Genomic DNA, 17817 nt, shown 5'->3' with positions numbered 1-17817 from the left:
AGCCTCCTCTCTGCTTAGCTACTCCAGCTGCTCTGAAGCAATCAATAAACCGGGCTCTTCCCTACATTTGGCCTCTTTCCCCACAATTTTTAAAGACATAGTTGCATATCATACTGCCATCCTGTGGAAATTTGGTGAGCTGCCTTTGTTGGTGAAGCTGGCTGTGATGGAATTCATGCTAGACAAAAGTGTGGATGGTTGCGAGCCTATACATGCTTGGGAGCGAGCTCTGTTAAACTTGGTAGGACTGACTTCTGAGTTAAGCCTGAACAACATAAAGTATTCAGTAGACTTGTACCTCTTTCCTCTGTATTTGTAGCCCCAAATCCCCACTGCATTCAGCCTTTGTGGAAGTATCTAAAGTGTGCTAAAGAATTGTAAGTGCATCACTATGTCAGTGTTGCTCATCTTAAGGGAAGACAGTGGAAGTGACTGGGAAAGAAAAAAATGTTATGTGCTATTGGTGTCGAGCTCAGTAAAAATAAGGATGTGGGTATGTTGACACTGATAAAGTACATAAAATATTAATAGAAGAAATGGAGGAACTGAGATGGAGATACAGCGGATGAGAGTGAGATGAGAGTGCAGAGAAACTGCTGAGAGTGGTGCATGAAGCTCAGAGGTTCATAGAGAAGATGGAAGTAGTGTTGCTCATAAGGAGATCTGTGGAGTAAGCAAGCAAGTAGCCCTTTGGGGATGGTAAGAAAGGGGGAGATAACAGAGAGATTAAAGAGGGATGGGATACAGAAAAGGTACAGAGATGGAGAAAGCTGTGGGGTCCTCCTGAGAGAAAAAAGGGAGTAGCTTGGAAATGACTTATGGGTGAGGAAAGTAGTTTGGAGGGTGTGTGTGTAAGTATGAGAAAGGGGGGGGGAATCACAGGGATACCTGAACTTGTAAAGTGTTTTTTTAGAGAATGAAGGGTACACATAAAGCAACCCTGTACTGAGTCATACCACTGGTACTTTGAGATCATTATTGTCACCTCTGATTAGAAGCAGCTCTTCTCTGGCAGAGGCCTTCCATTTCACTTCCTACTGGATCCTTATTTAACTGGAAGTGGCAGAGGTAAAAGTTGAGACCTTTTGCAAGTGCAGCAAGGGCAATATGACTGGAGTGCAGCTGGGAGATGGAGCTGCAGAGATGTGTGGTATGGAAATAGAAAAAGATAAGTAACAGACATGAGGGATCACACTTGTGCAGACGGGAGAGCACATGTTAGGGAGAGCAGAAAGAAAAGGGGAGGAATACAGAATGGGTAAAAAAACTGTAAGAAAAAGTTCTTTCTGTGATTAAACTCTCAGTGCAGCTCCCCTGAATTAGTAAAAGTGCAAGAACTGGCCCTTAGAGAGATGGGTGGTGCATCTTTGATATGAGTAAACATACATTCAATCAGACTGGAAGGCTGTACACATAACTCGGAGTCAGTGCCACTGAAGTTCATGAGGCTTACTTCAGAGTCAGTATGCGTATGAACAAATTGTTAATTAGAATAATTTGTACTTGGTTGTATAATTCTCACAAATGGAACATTATTATTTGAGGTGTAACTTTCCAAGATTACTAAGCAGTGGTAAATAGCAGGAGATACTCTGTTTTTTAAAGTGACACACTTGCTTTGAGAGCATGGAACTACTCTAAACAATGCGGATGATCAAACCTAATATTTCACTCTGTATGCTTATTCAGGGAGAAGCATGGCCAGCGCCCAAAGCCTAAATTCTATACTTGGAATGTGATGTAGTGTGAATAAAAGTGGTTTATTTAATATGCTTCATTCTGCAGAATCGGAAAGCACCACCTCTCCCAGCCCAACTTCAGTTCATACATTTCCCCTGTGCTTTCTATTTATTTTATGTTTTAACTTTAGGAATTTTATCATTTTTTTTTTTTGCCATGAATGGCTAGGCAGCGTTCAAGGAACACAAAAGCAACATATAGTGCAAATAAAAACACAGTAATAACATTTTCAAATAACAAAAAACAGATAAAGCAAGTAATAGAAAGTCTTTAATATGATTAAAAGCTCTGGGGCACAGGACAGACTTTGCCTGCTGCTTAAAATGTAGCAAAGAAGAAATATATCCAAGGAGAAAGTTCCTATAAGCGGCACACCAGAAAAACACCCATCTTGGCTGTGATACTGAGAACGGTTTCCCATTAGATAAAATGAAACTTACTTGCGTGGGTGAATATAAGGCCATTTAGGGCTTCACAGTCAAAACCAGCACCTAGATTTTTGCTCAGAAACAAGCTCTGACTCAAGTTGCCAATGCAAAAGCTGAAAACTTGCATTTTACTGTAAAAATGAATATTCTTTCTTGTGTGCTGTAGTTGCTGCATTCTACATTGTCCTTTTCCGCGTGGGGCTTTTTCATTGGTTCTGGCTCCATACAGCTTTGATTTATGCCCTGAGTTCTGCATACATGATCAGTTCAGTCTTCAGATTGCTTCCTATAGTCTTTTGAATTCTGTATTGTGAAAGGCTGCATTTATTGCAGACACGGTCTTTCCCTGGAATTTCTGCAGCTTTTCTCCCCTGTGCACATATATATAAGTACATATAAGCGCAGAATGTTTACTAGCTCTGCCTTTTGTCCTCTCCTTTAATTTGTCATAATAATAATAATAACTGTGCTTATATACCACTCTTCTAGACAGATTAGTGCCCCACTCAGAGCAGTGAATCAAAGCAGTGTATTATCATCTCCATGATATAGCTGGGGAGCTGGGGCCAAAGCAAATGTGATTTTAGGCTGTATCAACAGAAGTATAGTGTCCATTTCTGACCTTATCCTCTATAGGGGGGAGGGGGGACCTCTTTTCCTGTAATACACTTTTGGGTGTTTTTTCCCTTGGGCTTTTTGACCAGTCTGTTAGAGGAAACTGGACATAAGATCACGTGTAGATTGAGGACTGCTCAGTAGGGAGCTAGTTTTGAAACTGGCATGTTTAGGCTGGGTGCTAGTTACTAAAGGCAGATGAGAGGAAAGATTATTCCCTCTCAGAATGGTGAGGTTTCTTAACAACATTGGTGAGGTTTCTTGAACCTCACCAGAATGGTGAGGTTTCCTAATAACATTGTTGAAGCAACTGGAAATCTTAGTGCTGTTATGTAAACAAGAATTTGCCTAAAATGTCCAACACCAGTCATGTTTGATTTCAGAGCCAGCATGGCATAGCAATTACAATGATTGACTAGGGAGATCTGAGTGCAAATCTCCACTCTGCCATGAAACACACTGGATGACCCTGGGTCAGTTCTTCCCTCTCAATCTACCTCATGGGGTTGTTGTGAGAATAAAATGGAGGAGGATAGAACCATGTATGCTCTCCTGAACACCTTGGAGGAAAGGACAGGATAAAAAATATTCTCAAAAGGGATCTTCTCAAAATTATGTGGATTTGTCAAAAGGAGTTTGAAAGGAAGAGTAAAGGAGTCATATCTGTTCAAAATACCTGGAAGTTATTTAAACTCATAATTGAAGATTGGATGGAATAAAGAACACACATTAAAAAGTCCGGAGGACGCTAACGTTAACCTTGCATTTATTGAAAGAACGTGCAATAAAATGGCCACCATTGTAAAGCTCACATGGCAACATCTGGAATACTGTCTACAGTTCTAATCACCTTGTCTCAAGAAAGATATCACGGTGATGGAAAAGGAGTAGAGAATGTCAGCCAAAACAACTAAGAGCCAAGCTACAAGTGACGCCTTACACAGGTTGGACACTTGTCAGCTTCCCTCAAGTTTTGATGGGAAATGTAGGCATCCTGGTCCTGCGGCTGTAATGGAGAAATACATATGGCCCTTTGGGCACTTATAATAGAGTTGTTTATTAATTTGTAATTGTTGTTCCTTCCCGTGAGGGTTCTCTTTAGTTTTACTGTTACAGTACGGGAAGTGCCATTGTTTTGTTGTAATGGAGAGCCAAGCTGTAAAACCAGGATGCCTACATTTCCCATCAAAACTTGAAGTAAGCTGACAAGTGTCCAACCTGTGTAAGGCGTCACTTGTAGCTTGGCTCTAAGACAGTATTGTTCAAGCTCTGGCAAACAACAAGGGAAAGATGGATTCAAAGCCCTGCTCTCATGAAGCTTGCAGGGTGCCTACAAGCTGATTAAGCCTTCTATTTATAGTTCTGGGATAAAATGTGGGGCGGGGTGTGTGTGTACCATGTACGTCACCCTGAGCTTGATGAAAGACCAAAGTGAAAATATAATAAACATCAACAACATGGGATTTGTTGAAGGGGAGAATGGCAGATGGGAGAGGTAGAACTGTCGGGTGAAGGGTGCCCTTTCCCTTTCCACAGGGGCAGTAAAGTGGCTAGAGTCAGCATTTTTGGTGGGAAAGCAATAAAGGAGGAAAGGCTTAAAGAGCTATTTCCAGTGTGTTTTAAAATGAGCACAGAACTGAATATAACGTATTTCTGCTCTTATGCGGCTTTAAAATGAGGAGCTAGACAAATTGATTGTTCTATGAATGGTATCTTCACCTTCAGAGAGACAGTCCACCTCTGAACACCAGTGGCAATAGAAGGGGAAATGTATGGCTTCATTGCCTGCTTCTGGGCTTTCTAGAATCTTGCTAGCCCTGTGAGAAACAGAATACTGGAACAGATAGTTCTTTTCAGACACAGTAGTACGGTTCTTATGTGATCCTTTTGAATCTATAATTGAGTTCTGTATTCTACGTTCTTCTTCCTGTGTTTTAGTTGTGGATTGTTGGATGAGGAAGGGGCTTTCAAGTGAAATTGTAGTAATTTAATTCAACAAGAATTCTATTGGATTCCACCTTTTTTGAATGTAATCAACTTTGCTGGCAGGCTGAAATATTACTTGGCACCATTCTATTATTAGAAGTATAAAATTAAATGCTATGGAAACTGAATGTCATAATGAAATAGCAGCTGTCCCTTAACTATGTTTGCTAGCTGACTTTTATTCATTGAGAAAAATAATAATTTTAAACATGGATTGGACACAAAAAGGCCATTTCCCCCAAATTTTCAAATGTCATGTATATTGTCTCAAGTTGTTCTTACAACAATCTTCTATATTATTGTCTGTATTGTTATGATCATCCCCAAGTTATACATGGGGTTTGAACTAATTAAACTGGGGGTTTGTGATTGAATTTCCTGAGATGTAATTTACCCTTACAAAGCATCAGTAGGCAAACCATGGCAGGGTCTTCCACCCCTGGAAGCAGTGGCTACCACCATGTGCAAAGTGCAAGGGAGGGAGCTATCACTGCTGGAAGGCAGACAGAAAAAAACACCTCCCATCACAAGGTGCAGAGTTGAGAGCTGGACAGGAGCCATGTTGAACCTGCTTCTTCCCTTCCCTCCTCCATTGAAGGGGATGGGGCCCTTTTGCAAGGCCATTTTTGCCCTCTAGTCTTCTCTGCCAATGAAGGAACGGAATTAGATTTGGGAGCTGTGGTACTGGGGAGGGAAAGTAACAAGTGCGTTGTTTCACATACAGAATTTCCCATCCAAGCTATCAGCTATAGTAGGAGAAAAGACACATATTATATAATTTTTTTTCCTTTTGAGGGAGTGCGGCTCAGGAGGCAGGTGTGATTTCTGTTGGGAGAGTAGCATTGGGGTGGGCTACAGGGGGATGTGCTGACATGCTTGTAGGCCTCCCAGGAGCACCAGGTGTGAAAGAAACAGGATGCTAGGCTACATCAATTAGCGGTCCAGTCTGCCATCATTGCTGTTATGTCTTCCACGTACATCATTGCCCCAGGCCAAATCACAAACACACACACAGCCCATGAGCTGAAGCTAGTGCAGGGTGTGTGAAGTTGACAGCCCCATTCTGCTGCCGGCAAGCAGCAGAAGAAGGGAGCTGTCAGTTTCACACACCCCGTGCCAGCTTCAGCCCATTGACTGAACCTGTCATAGGGCTCAGTGAAGGTGAGGACTCCTTGGGAGAAGAGGAGCCTTGTGTAACCAGCCAAGCCAGCTCCGATACAGCAGAAGCCAGCAATCAGGAGGAACAGCTGCTGGCAGATCAGAGCCCATGGCCAGCAGCTGAGCCAGAAGCCCAAACACCTTTCCGCCCCAACACCACTGGTGAAGCCCAGCCAGCAGTTACCCAAAGCCCTCAGTCAGCAGCAGAGCCAGCAGCACCACTGCCCTCCAGTTCCAACACCACTGGTGAAGGACTGTCAAGGACACCCAAACCTCCAGCTTCACCTGGAGAGCGCCATCGACAAAAGCAACAAGTGGAACTGCAGGAGAGGTGGCAAAGTGCACGCCTCCTGGCCAGACACCAGCTGCTTGTTGAGAGTGATGAGGTTGAGAGTGATGAGGAAGTAAGCACAGGATAGCTCCCAAGCAGCTGGCTGCCAGCTCAGCCTAGCTATAAAACCCAGCCACAGAAGACCAGGAGGCATGGAAGCAACACATCAGAATCCTGTTCCTGCTGCAACACTCCACTGAACCTGGCTTTGCCCTTGCCTTGCTATTGTGACCTTTGGACCATGCCTTGACTCTGCCTTTGCCTAGCCCTTGGGACTTGCTGTTAACTGATCTTTGGACTGCCTGACCTTGCTATCTGGACTCTAGAATGGACTCTGACCTTGCTATCTGGACCAGCCCATGACAGAACCCAGTGTGGGGTGAGTAAAACTGACAGCCCCCATTCTCTTTCCATCCAGGGTGGCAGGAAAACGGGGGCTGTCAGTTTCACAGACCCTGCGTTGGCCTCAGCCCATAGGCTGAACCCAGTGCTGGGTCTGTCAAACTGATAGCCCCAATTCTCTTTCTGCACAGGGTGGCAGGAAAACAGGGGTTGTCAGTTTGACAGACCCCGCACCATGTTCAGCCCATGGGCTGAAGCCAGCACGGGGCGAGTGAAGCTCTCAGCCCCCATTCTCTTTCCACCCTGGGTGGCAGGAGAACAGGGGCTGACAGTTTCACAGACCCCGTGCCAGGTTCAGCCAATGGGCTGAAGCCAGCGCGGGGTGAGTAAAGCTGACAGTCCCGTTCTCCTGCTGACGGGGCTGTCAGCTTCACACATTCTGCACCGGCTTCAGCAGATGGTCTGAAGCTGGCTTGGGGTGTGTGATAGTGAAATTCTATGAACCGTGAACCCGATTCGTGAACTGGGAAAGGGTCGTGAAGGGTGGTTCCTAGTTCGTGGAAATGCGATGAACCACGAATCACATTGTTCTTTTTTTCCCCCGTTCGTGCCCATGTCTAAGTTCGACCCCTTGCCTCCCCCATCAGTGATTCCATAGACTTTTTAAAAAAATGAATGTTCTCTAGAGCCGTTATGCCATTAATTTAGAGCTATTAGAGACTGGAATGTTTCCCCTCTTCAGTTTTCTTTTCATTATATTATTTTTCTCTGCCATCTGCCCACTTTACCTCTTTTTATCTGCTACCTTTTGCCTCTCCTAATTGTCAATGTGTTCTTTACTCACAGATGGATTAAATTAAATCTGTTTAAATGGCACTTATAAACCTAGCATATTACACAGAGACACATATTAAAATGGTTCCTTTTATTACTGCTTGTGATTTAGAATTGCGACATAGAAGCCAACCAGCCCTTTGGATTTAGTCTACTGGCCTGCTAATGTTCAATTAAAGATCATTTTTGAAATGGTTGCAGGAGCAATAGTTAAGAAAACTTGTCCAGGTAGTAGTTTTCCCATCGTCTCACTTTGCTAATTGCCACCTTCCATTTGCTGAGGCTCATTTTCTCTATTCCTTTTCCAATCAAGTCACTGAAAAGGATGCACTGATATGAGTAGGTCCTCTCAATGGACTTCAGAGAATATTCCTTTCTGTTACTGATGACAAACCATTTTAAAGATGACCAGGCGGCATCCATAGGGTGCAGGTAGTTGTACGGGAAAGGCACTGAAAGAAGTTCATGTCCTGAGGCTTTGGCAATCTCTGGGCAACACTTGATACTGGATAAATACAGGGAAGATGCAGGCTGAGGCTCACTTATCTCCTCATCTTGACTAGACGCTTCATTTTGCATTCTAGGTGGTCTTTTCTCTCTGACCACAATGACACACTTCCCATAGGTGACAGACAAGGAGTCACAGAATTCCTGGAAGACATCTTCTTGCTGGCCTAAGGATAAATGATCTCTTAGAAACACTCTGTATTTCCACGGTACCCATCCTTGACTGCTACCTGCATGTACAATGGTCCATAAAGGCCAGTTGAGATTGCCTTCTTGGGGAACCTTTTCCCCTGTTATAAGGCTTTCCAAAATATCAGTTTCTCCTAAAAAAATAGTGTTGTTGTAACCACTGAACTGCAGAGTTCTTAGTGTCTTTAGATATTGAAGACACTGTTTTTTTGAAGTAGGATCAAGATAACTCCGGTGCATGATGTGCTTTAAAAGTGGATTCACAATACGATACATCTTGGACTTTCAAATACAGTGAAGTGCAATGTTCTGCAATGTTCTGATGATGTACTGGAACACTGATGACCTCACAATGGACTTCACTGAACACTGTATTCAGTAGCATCGTAAACAAAAGCTAAACAATAAAGTCATATTTTAAAGCTGACAAATAGCAAATCTTGTGCATGTTTAAAAGTATATTCTATATTGTTCAATGTGGCTTATGCCTAATTATAAGAATAGCACTGTAAATCATGGAGAAAAGTACAGTGCAGTTATAACAAACCTGAATTATTTCATTTAAAGCAAACATTGATTTTTATAAAACAGATTAAACTATGTACTGTCAATAGAGTTGCCAGCTCTGACTTGCAAAATTTCTGGAGATTTGTGGATGGAGCCTGAAGAGTGTGCACTTTGGAGAAAGGAAGGAGCCCAGGTGGGAGTGATGCCATGGGGTCCAGCCCTGAAGGTGTCATTTCCTTCAGGGGAAGTGACCTCTGCGGCTTGGAGACCAGTAATTCCTGGAGAACTAGAACATTGGTAACTCTAGTCCTCGCTTTATCTAATGAGCCCTCACTTTATCTAATAAGCCACTAAGAAAGAATGGATAAGAAGAGTTATTCGTAGGCTTGAGTAGGTCAAAATAAACCTCTTAGTACTGCAGGCTATTATATAGCCTCAACGTTTCTCTTGGTTTAGGAATCAATGTACCAAGATATATGGGGACTGATTACAATATGGTTCCCAAACAGTATTATGGCCTTGAAGTTGGCCCTAATTATAGATGAAAGACCATGGAAGAAAAGGCAAGATTGCATCCTTGAACTGTCTCTGAGTCCTTGGATTTTTTTTCTTGTGCTTGGTTTGCATGAATTTTGCAATTTAAAGAATGTTTGATTCTGAACATATTATTTTTCTTTATTTATATATGAGTATTTTAAAACAGCCTTGATCTGCATGGCCCAGGCTAGCCTGATCTTGCTGGCTCTCAGAAACTAAGCAGGGTTGTCCCCTGGTTAATTCATGGATGGTAGACCACCAAGGAAAGCCTGGGGAACTATGCAGAGAAAGGCAATGGCCTGCCTTCAAAACCCTGTCTCTTGCCTTGAAAGCCCTTGAAAACTCTATGGCTTGCCTTGAAAACCCTATGTTGCCATGTTGGCAGTGCTTTACACAGACACACACATTTTAAAACGAACAGCTTGCAATGCTGAATTACTTGCATCCAAATAACAGCACAAAGGGTAGCATACTCTCCCCATTCACATGCAATTTAATATGTTTTGGGGCCATGTGCAGCATTTTGCCATCACTGCTGAAAAAAATGTTCAGAGGTGGTGATAAAGAGGACACTCTGGAGTAGGACTGAGGAGACTGATCAATGCATTATGCCACATTGCACTGCCTTGAGAAATTTTTGGAGATTTGGGGCCGTTGCTGGGGGAGGCTGAAATTTGGGAAGGGGACAAAGCTGATCAGGGAAGTGATGTTATTGGCAACCCCTGTTGGGGTTTTCCAGCCAAGAGACTTAGAGAAGTGGTTTGCCATTGTCTGCCTCTGCATTGCAACTCTGTTCTTCCTTAGTGTTCTCCTATCCAATTACTAACCAAGCTCAGCTAGGGTTGCCAGGTCCCCTGACCACCAGTGGGAGATCAGGAGCTCAGCACTTACCATACTATGTTCTGTTTGCGTTTGCGTTTGTGCACGCTCCAGTCTTGTGCAATGACATCACTTCATGGGTCAAGGGATGGGGGACGGTCTGGAAGCACTCCTGCACTCACCAGGGCACCAAATTGGGTACGATTCAGTCTGAATCGGGCCTGCTGTGGGGCATGATCCAGCCCGAATCGGGCCACTGTGGGTGCAGGAGCACACTGTGCTACCTGAAGGTGCACCACACCACCTAGAAGTGTGCCCTGGGAACCACGCCCCCTGCCAGCCAGGTAAGCAGGGCGGAGGGTGGGATCAGGGGATCCTCAGCCCCAGGTGGGGGAATGACACCCCTAAGCCCAACCCTGCTTAGTTTCCAAGATCTGATGGGAGCCTGCTTGACAGGGTTATTTTGGTCTGAGTGATATGTGATATATTACAAGACAGAACCTGCTGCTTTTCATAATACGTTGTTTCTCCTAGACTATTGTATACTCTCTGAAACTGCCATTTCCTCCAGGGAAATGGATCCCTGTAGTCTGAAGATCACCTATAACTCCAGGAAAACTCCAGGCCCCACCTGGAGGCTGCCAACCCTAGCTGTTCAGCATGGTGAAGCTCAGCATGTTGTTATTCTATTACATTGTTTATTGGATATCTAATGCTATTTGACTCCATTGTTTTACATTGTGTAATTTACCTTGGGTCTCAGTTTGAAAGCAGGCTATAAGTAAACAAATAAAATGAGAGATGAGTATGGTTTAGAAGTAGGGTTGCCAGGTCCGGGTTGGGAAATGGGGGGTGGAGCCTAGAAAGGTGGGGTTTGGAGAGGGGAGGGGCCTCAGTGGGGTATAATGCCATAAAGTCCACCCTCCAAAGCAGCCATTTTCTCCAGGTGAACTGATCTCTGTCACCTGGAAATCAGATGTAATTCTGGGAGATCTCCAGCCACCACTTGGAGGCTGTCAACTCTATTTGGAAGGGAATAAAATATATTTTGCCCATTTACCTCATCTCCTGATCAAGCTTGGAGTGGAATTGTAAAGCATTTTGGTAAAAGGCCACATTTTAACTAGAAATGATGCTTTGAGCAAGATAGGAATGAAACATGTACCAGTGACTGAATTGCTGGAACAATTTGAATAGACAGGTTCCCAATCTTAAACTGAAAATGCTGGAAAATGTCTGATCAGTAAAGATAGCATTTGAGGGGGGGAAACCACTTTTGATGTATTGAGGTTTGTTGCATATAGAAACTCAAACTTATCTCTTCCTGATGTACCATAAACTTTATGTTCTATCATAAGACATGGATTTCTCCTGAAGAAAATAGCAGCTTCAGAGGGTGGACTTTATGGCATCACATCCTTTCTGAGTTGTCATGTCATGTCATATCCCCTCCCCTCCCTAAACTCCACTCTCCTCAGGCTCCACCTACACATTTCTGGGAATATCCCAGCCTGGAGTTGGTAACCCTACGTGCAGCGCATGGTCAATTACTGTGGGACATTCATTTACAAACATATTTATTATATATCTTTTGACTCTGAGGAACTGAAATACAGTTCTGATCTACCTGCATTTCCCTACCTGTCTGTATGATTGCTACGCAAGTGACTCTTATCTCCTTTCTGTTTGTGAGCTGCAGAACATGTCAACCAAATTATAAATTGTTGTGTTTGCCTCTAAAGTTGTACAAACAACAATTGCAGTTGGTTGTGAACAAGCAAGTACAAAAACTAGTTTCACTTCCATACGTCCTCTTGATAACTATTAGAAAGGTGTAAGGAGGACAGTTATGATATGAACAAGCCATGAAAGAACCAATACATTTCTTCATGGCAGAATCCTTTCTCTCACGCAACAATGTTGCAACAGTATTATGACATCCTGTTAGCATACAATGTGACTGTACAATTTGGGTGGGCACAGGAGGAAGACTTTACCTCTCATAACCAAATTTATCATGAATTTTCTAACATTCAGAACCCATGTTTTCTAAGGATATAAACTTTTTTAAAAAGCTTAAGCAGCTTTATGCTCATGTGACAAGAACTGAAGTCATTATGAATTATAGGGCAGAGAGGTGCTCATTAGAATATGGAAACACAGGGAGACTACAACTGACCACCACCAAGGGTAACTTACTGTTGTATGAACATAACTCCTTAATAAACTGATTGTCTGCTCTAAGAAGAATCTGATCACATTTCTGCATCTGATCAGAAATTCAGGCAAGCATATGAATGAGACCATTCTCTTCATATGCAAACTGTGGCTAGTTGTTGCTTATGTTCTTCCTGTATCTCAGATGGAGAACATTTGGGGGGAAACTGGACAACACAACTGAAAGCCACATAGATGCTTGAAACAGGAAATCTAATGCAACAAATTCCATAGCCACTGATGTGAAAATTTCTGTGAAAGTGAAATTGTAAAGTACACAAAGTCCTGCCTCTGACTATACAGAACAATTTATAAAGATACAGAGAAGATGGCAGTAATTATTAGGCATTTGCTATCAGTGTAGGCTGGAAGACGTTCATTGTATACCTCAGGAGACTACAGTGAAGTAGCCTGAGAGATCTGTACCACAAGTACAAGGACCAAGGCTAGGAATCCATAGCACAGACCGATGGAGTTGAAACAAAGACAGAGAACACAAAACCACCAGGTGAAAGAAGGCTCTGTTCAGATATATGATATTTATTTAAAATTATCTTGCTTTTGGCATATATTGGACTCAAGGTGGTTTAGAATTAATTGTTTTAAATTAAAAAATAGTAATAATAAAACCAGCATAATATATTCACTAGAGTGTGGCTACCATGCAATGGTGAACATTCATCTGACGTAGAAGTGAATCCAAAGGATTTCTTCCAGGTGCCATCTTGATCACAAAAAGGCTATTTCTCATCCCTCAGAGTACAGCATTGTGTAAGAAAAGTGAAAATAAATTTATTCTTCAGCTTGTACAAGAGCTTACCCAAGCAGAAGCATGAAATCTGCTGAGGAAGCTACCTGTTGAAAGTTCTTGCACAAACATTTTAACACAATAAGAGCGGTTATTTCCCTTCTGCTCCCTATTAATATAGAAATCATGTGGAGCAAAGTTTACCACCTGTGCAACTAGACGTTCCTCAAACATTTTGTTTCCCTATTAATAAGGATAGTACCTAATTCTGCAATACTTGTTGCTGAAAGAGTGTGATTTTTACCTTTAGGTTGTGTTCAGAAAGCACACTTATACACTTCCCAATAGACACTTGTATACTAAGCCAGGAGTGTACAGCATGGGACAAAGTTGGTGCCTTGGAAAAACCAGTTGCAAGTTTGTGGGCTCAGTGTCATAGAATCATAGAGTTGGAAGGGGCCATACAGACCATCTAGTCCAACCCCCTGCCCAGTGCAGGATCAGCCTAAAGCATCTCTGACAAGTATTCATCCAGCCTCTTCTTGAAAACTGCCAGTGAGGGGGAGCTCACCACCTCCCTAGGCAGCTGATTCCACTTTTGAACTACTCTGACCGTGAAAAAGTTTTTCCTAATATCCAGCCGGTACCTTTGTGCATGTAATTTAAGCCCATTGCTTCGGGTCTTACCCTTTGCTGCCAACTGGAACAGCTCCTTGCCCTCCTCCAAATGACAGCCTTTCAAATATTTAAAGAGAGCAATCATGCCGCCCCCTCAATCGCCTCTTCTCCAAACTAAACATTCCCAAACTAAACTAAACATTCCCAAACTAGTCTCCAAACTAAACATTTCCGCGTAGGGCTCAGTCTCCAGACCCCTGATCATCCTCGTCACTCTCCTCTGCACCCTCTCGATTTTGTCCACATTCTTTTTGAAGTGGGGCCTCCAGAACTGCACACAATACTCCAGGTGCGGCCTGACCAAGGCAGTATAGAGAGGGACTATGACTTCCTGCGATTTCAACGCTATGGCCCCTTTGATACAACCCAAGACTGAATTAGCCTTTTTTGCCACCGCATCACACTGACTGCTCATATTTAGTTTACAGTTCACTCTTACCCCAAGATCCCTTTCACATATCCTACTGCCCAGAAGTGTATCCCCCATCCAGTATTTGTGCTTCCCATTTTTGTGGCCCATATGTAATACTGTACACTGTCTTTGTTGAATTGCATCCTATTCACAGCTGCCCACTTCTCCAGAGTATTCAGGTCTTGTTGAATTTTAATTCTATCTTCTTGGGTGTTTGCTACTCCTCCCAATTTGGTATCATCAGCAAATTTAATGAGCAGCCCTTCCACTCCTTCATCTAGATCATTGATAAAAATATTGAAAAGTACCGGGCCCAAAACCGAGCCCTGCGACTCCTCCCTCCAATCTGATGAAACACTGTTGACCTCCACTCTTTGGGTGCGGTCCTCTAACCAGTTCCCTATCCACTGAACTGTCCTATAGTCCAGTCCACAGTCTTCCAGTTTGCCCATCAGAATGTCATGGGGGACCTTATCAAAAGCTTTACTGAAATCCAGATAAATCACGTCAACAGAGTTCCCCCGATCCAGTAAGCTGGTCACTCCGTCAAAGAAGGAAACCAGGTCGGTCTGGCAAGATCTGTTAGGGACAAAACCATGCTGACTTCCCCGGATCACTGAGCGGTCATTCAGATGCTTACAAATTGATCCCTTTAAAATCTGTTCTAATATCTTTCCAGCAACAGAAGTCAGACTGACCGGCCTGTAGTTTCCCGGGTCATCCTTCTTCCCTTTCTTAAAGATTGGGATAACATTTGCTCTTCTCCAATCTTGTGGCACATCCCCAGTCCTCCAGGAGGCCTTGAAGATGATGGACAAGGGTTCTGCAAGTTCTCTAGAAAGTTCTTCCAGCACTCTTGGGTACACCCCATCTGGCCCAGGGGATTTGTATTCATCCAGTACAGCCAGATGCCTCTCCACAACCTCTCTGTCAATGTCAATTAGCCACTCAGGTGTCCTGCCACATTTTCTACTATCTCTAGATGTGCCTGAGTTCTTCAGGGAGAAAACAGAGGCAAAAAAGTCATTAAGCCTGTCTGCTTTTTCTCTGTCCTGCATCAGAGTTTCTCCATCTACTCCCAACAGTGGTCTAATTGCCTCTTTTACCTTGCGTTTGCTTCTCACATATCTGTAGAAGTTTTTCTTATTGTAGCGAGCCCTCAGATGACGTGGCCTTGGATTGCTAGAATTCCATCTCCCCACTATCAATTGCTTTGTCTGGCAGCAGTCTCAGGCACAGGTCTTTCCCAGTACCGCTGCTATTGAGATCCTTTACCTGGCTATGAAAGGGATTGAACTTGGACTCTACAGTATGGACAGCCAGGTATCATTAATGGGGCTAGGACTGTCTGCAACATGTATCTAACAGGGACTGGGTGTGGAGTGGTGCTATGACTCTTCAGAAATCACTAGGTAGATGATGTGCTGTTTGATCCCACACATTTATATAGTGCTATCAATGAATTTCACAAATTTACCCTTTGTTGATGATAATGTGTAGAACAAAAAAGCACATTATATGTGTTGTTATTATAAAGCCCTGACATTTTTAATATGAAAAGGGGCCTCAGGAGACTTGAATTGTGAGAGGAGTAGTAATGGGGAGGCACTTAACAATTTCCGCACTGGCTTACTGAAAATCAATCCCTCTCTATCTGTATTCTACACCACATTTTATAGCCCATTAATTCACATGGGGTTTCCTCCCAAATAGGAATGCCCAAGGATGAAGTGGGTCAGGTCTTCTATACGTTTTTTTTTCTAGTAGTCTAATTATTCAAATTTTATATTTTCATCTTAAGGTTCTGTACCACATTTTTGCCCTGGAGAGTCCATCTGCATGGCCACTTGGGATAATGACAGCCATGATGTTGAGTCGGCTTATGCTGTCTTCCAGTCATACTAGATCAGGCCCTGAGAAAATTCAGTGCATTGACTTTTGGCATCCAGTTGCTCCAGCATGAGCTTCAGTGGTGATTGGGACCCCCCCCCCAAACATCCTGTTCAGTAATGGTGTCAATATGTACACTTGTATCTTATCAGTGTTGTTACAGATGAAAGTGAGCCCAGGAAAACGGCAGCTGCCACAGACTCAAATGATCATGTGAACAGGCCAAGAAAGTGATGTATCTATCATTAAAAGCTGGATTCTGGAAGATGCCATCCATAATTCTATGGCGATAAACAACTTTATGTAAAGATAGAGCAAAGGCCCATTACCTTTGATAGGCAAAATAGGAAGAGGAGCCCATAAGAGAAGGCTTCAGCCCCACTCCCCGTCCTCTGTGTCCTAGATTGTAGCTCTTTTTTTTTTGTTCCACAGGGATTCAGTAAGAGTCCCTGAGAAGCAAAATAGCTGCTGTTAGAAATTCTTCAAACTTCGCAGTGAACATGTTTGGCAGGTGAACATATTCAGTGTTCAACAGTCACAATAATTTCTGGGCTGAACCTGAAATCTCCTTGCCTCACCGTTATCTCACTCAAACATTTGCCAAACAGCTTTAAGGCTGCACAATAGCTATGAAGGTGGTGGCATCAATCCTCCTGCTTATGAGGTTACTTTTGCATCTGTGCAGTCATTGAAATTACTCTCCCATATGGATAGTCAGGTTGCTTAATTAACTGACCTGACATGGGAGACACTACAATTCCCATAAGACTGTGTGAAAATTCATAGACATGAAATAATGTCGATAACACAGGCTTAGGTGAGACTGAACAGTAAAACTTCTAAAACAAAAACCCTAGTTATGACCACTTGCTGAGTGACTGACTGGCTTACTCACTCCTTATTTTAAAAATTGGCTGCCAAGTGGAATGTAGCAATGACAGGTCTGTGTATGTATGTGTGGGGGAAACTAGGGCTGCCATTGGTCTATGTTAGAATGTGCATGAATGAAATGCTGCCAACTGCATTTTACTGTACTTTTTGAATACGTGAAAAATAACCCACCAAACAGGTTTGAGCTGCTCATGAACAGCCAGAATGTTTAATGAAAGATCACTCCCTGCTTGACACCAGTGAGCAAAAACATGAGCCAAAGTGGTGAGTGTTCAACCATATCTAGTCCATACAGGGCCGGTGCCAGGGTTTCTGGCACCTGAGGCAGCTTCAGGGCTGTTGTTCCCCCGCACACACCCAGACTGCATGATGACGTTACTGTGTGTGATGTCCCATGCAGGGCATGCTGCTGGGATGGCGCGCATGCGTCCTCCCAGGCCTCTGGCTCAGTTGCTCCGCTCACCGCTCTGGCTGTCTGCCGCACCTGGCCTGCAGCTGTGTGCTGGTGGCGACAGCAGCAGCACAGGGCAACTGAGCCGGAGGGCTGGGGGGGCTGCCCACTCAGTTGCTTGCTCTGTGCTGCCACCACCAGCATGCGCTCCTGGCCGGGTGCAGCAGCTGTGAGCCAGGCACGGCAGGCAGCCAGGGTGGCGCATGTGCGTCCTCCCAGCCTTCCAGATCATTTGGTCTGCGCACTGCCCCGGCCGCCTGCCACGCCTGGCCCGCAGCTGTGTGCTGGTGGCAGCGGCAGCAGCACAAGGCAATTGAGCTTCGTGGTGCACGCCCCCACCCCCGGAGCCCCCTCCAGTGCCTTAGCGCTCGAGGCAGCTACCGGCCCAGCCTCAATGGACATGCCAGCCCTGAGTCCATATCTGTTCTATTTTGTGATCACTCTGGACGTGACTGAATGCTGAGAGCGAGGGATGGAAATTGAGTGTAGGCTTTTTAAAGCATGTATTATTGCTAATGACTAACACTTTTAAAAATG

At 43.8% G+C, this 17817-nt stretch overlaps 1 protein-coding gene across 1 annotated transcript; it reads right to left on the bottom strand.

Annotated features, from left to right (window-relative positions):
* Positions 1 to 7644: 7644 nt before the first annotated feature.
* On the bottom strand, positions 7645 to 8406 carry C3H21orf140 (chromosome 3 C21orf140 homolog). The gene has a single exon (XM_054973253.1). The coding sequence runs from the start codon at positions 8404 to 8406 to the stop codon at positions 7645 to 7647; it is 762 nt and encodes a 253-aa protein (XP_054829228.1).
* Between the last annotated feature and the right edge of the window lie 9411 nt (positions 8407 to 17817).

Source organism: Eublepharis macularius, chromosome 3 (genome assembly GCF_028583425.1).
Source record: "Eublepharis macularius isolate TG4126 chromosome 3, MPM_Emac_v1.0, whole genome shotgun sequence".
Taxonomy (NCBI): Eukaryota; Metazoa; Chordata; class Lepidosauria; order Squamata; family Eublepharidae; genus Eublepharis; species Eublepharis macularius.
This window is presented reverse-complemented; position numbering and strand designations above follow the sequence as displayed.

Excerpts from the sequence above, each read along its gene's own strand:
- C3H21orf140 (XM_054973253.1), bottom strand. The coding sequence starts at position 8,406 with ATGTATCGTATTGTGAATCCACTTTTAAAGCACATCATGCACCGGAGT.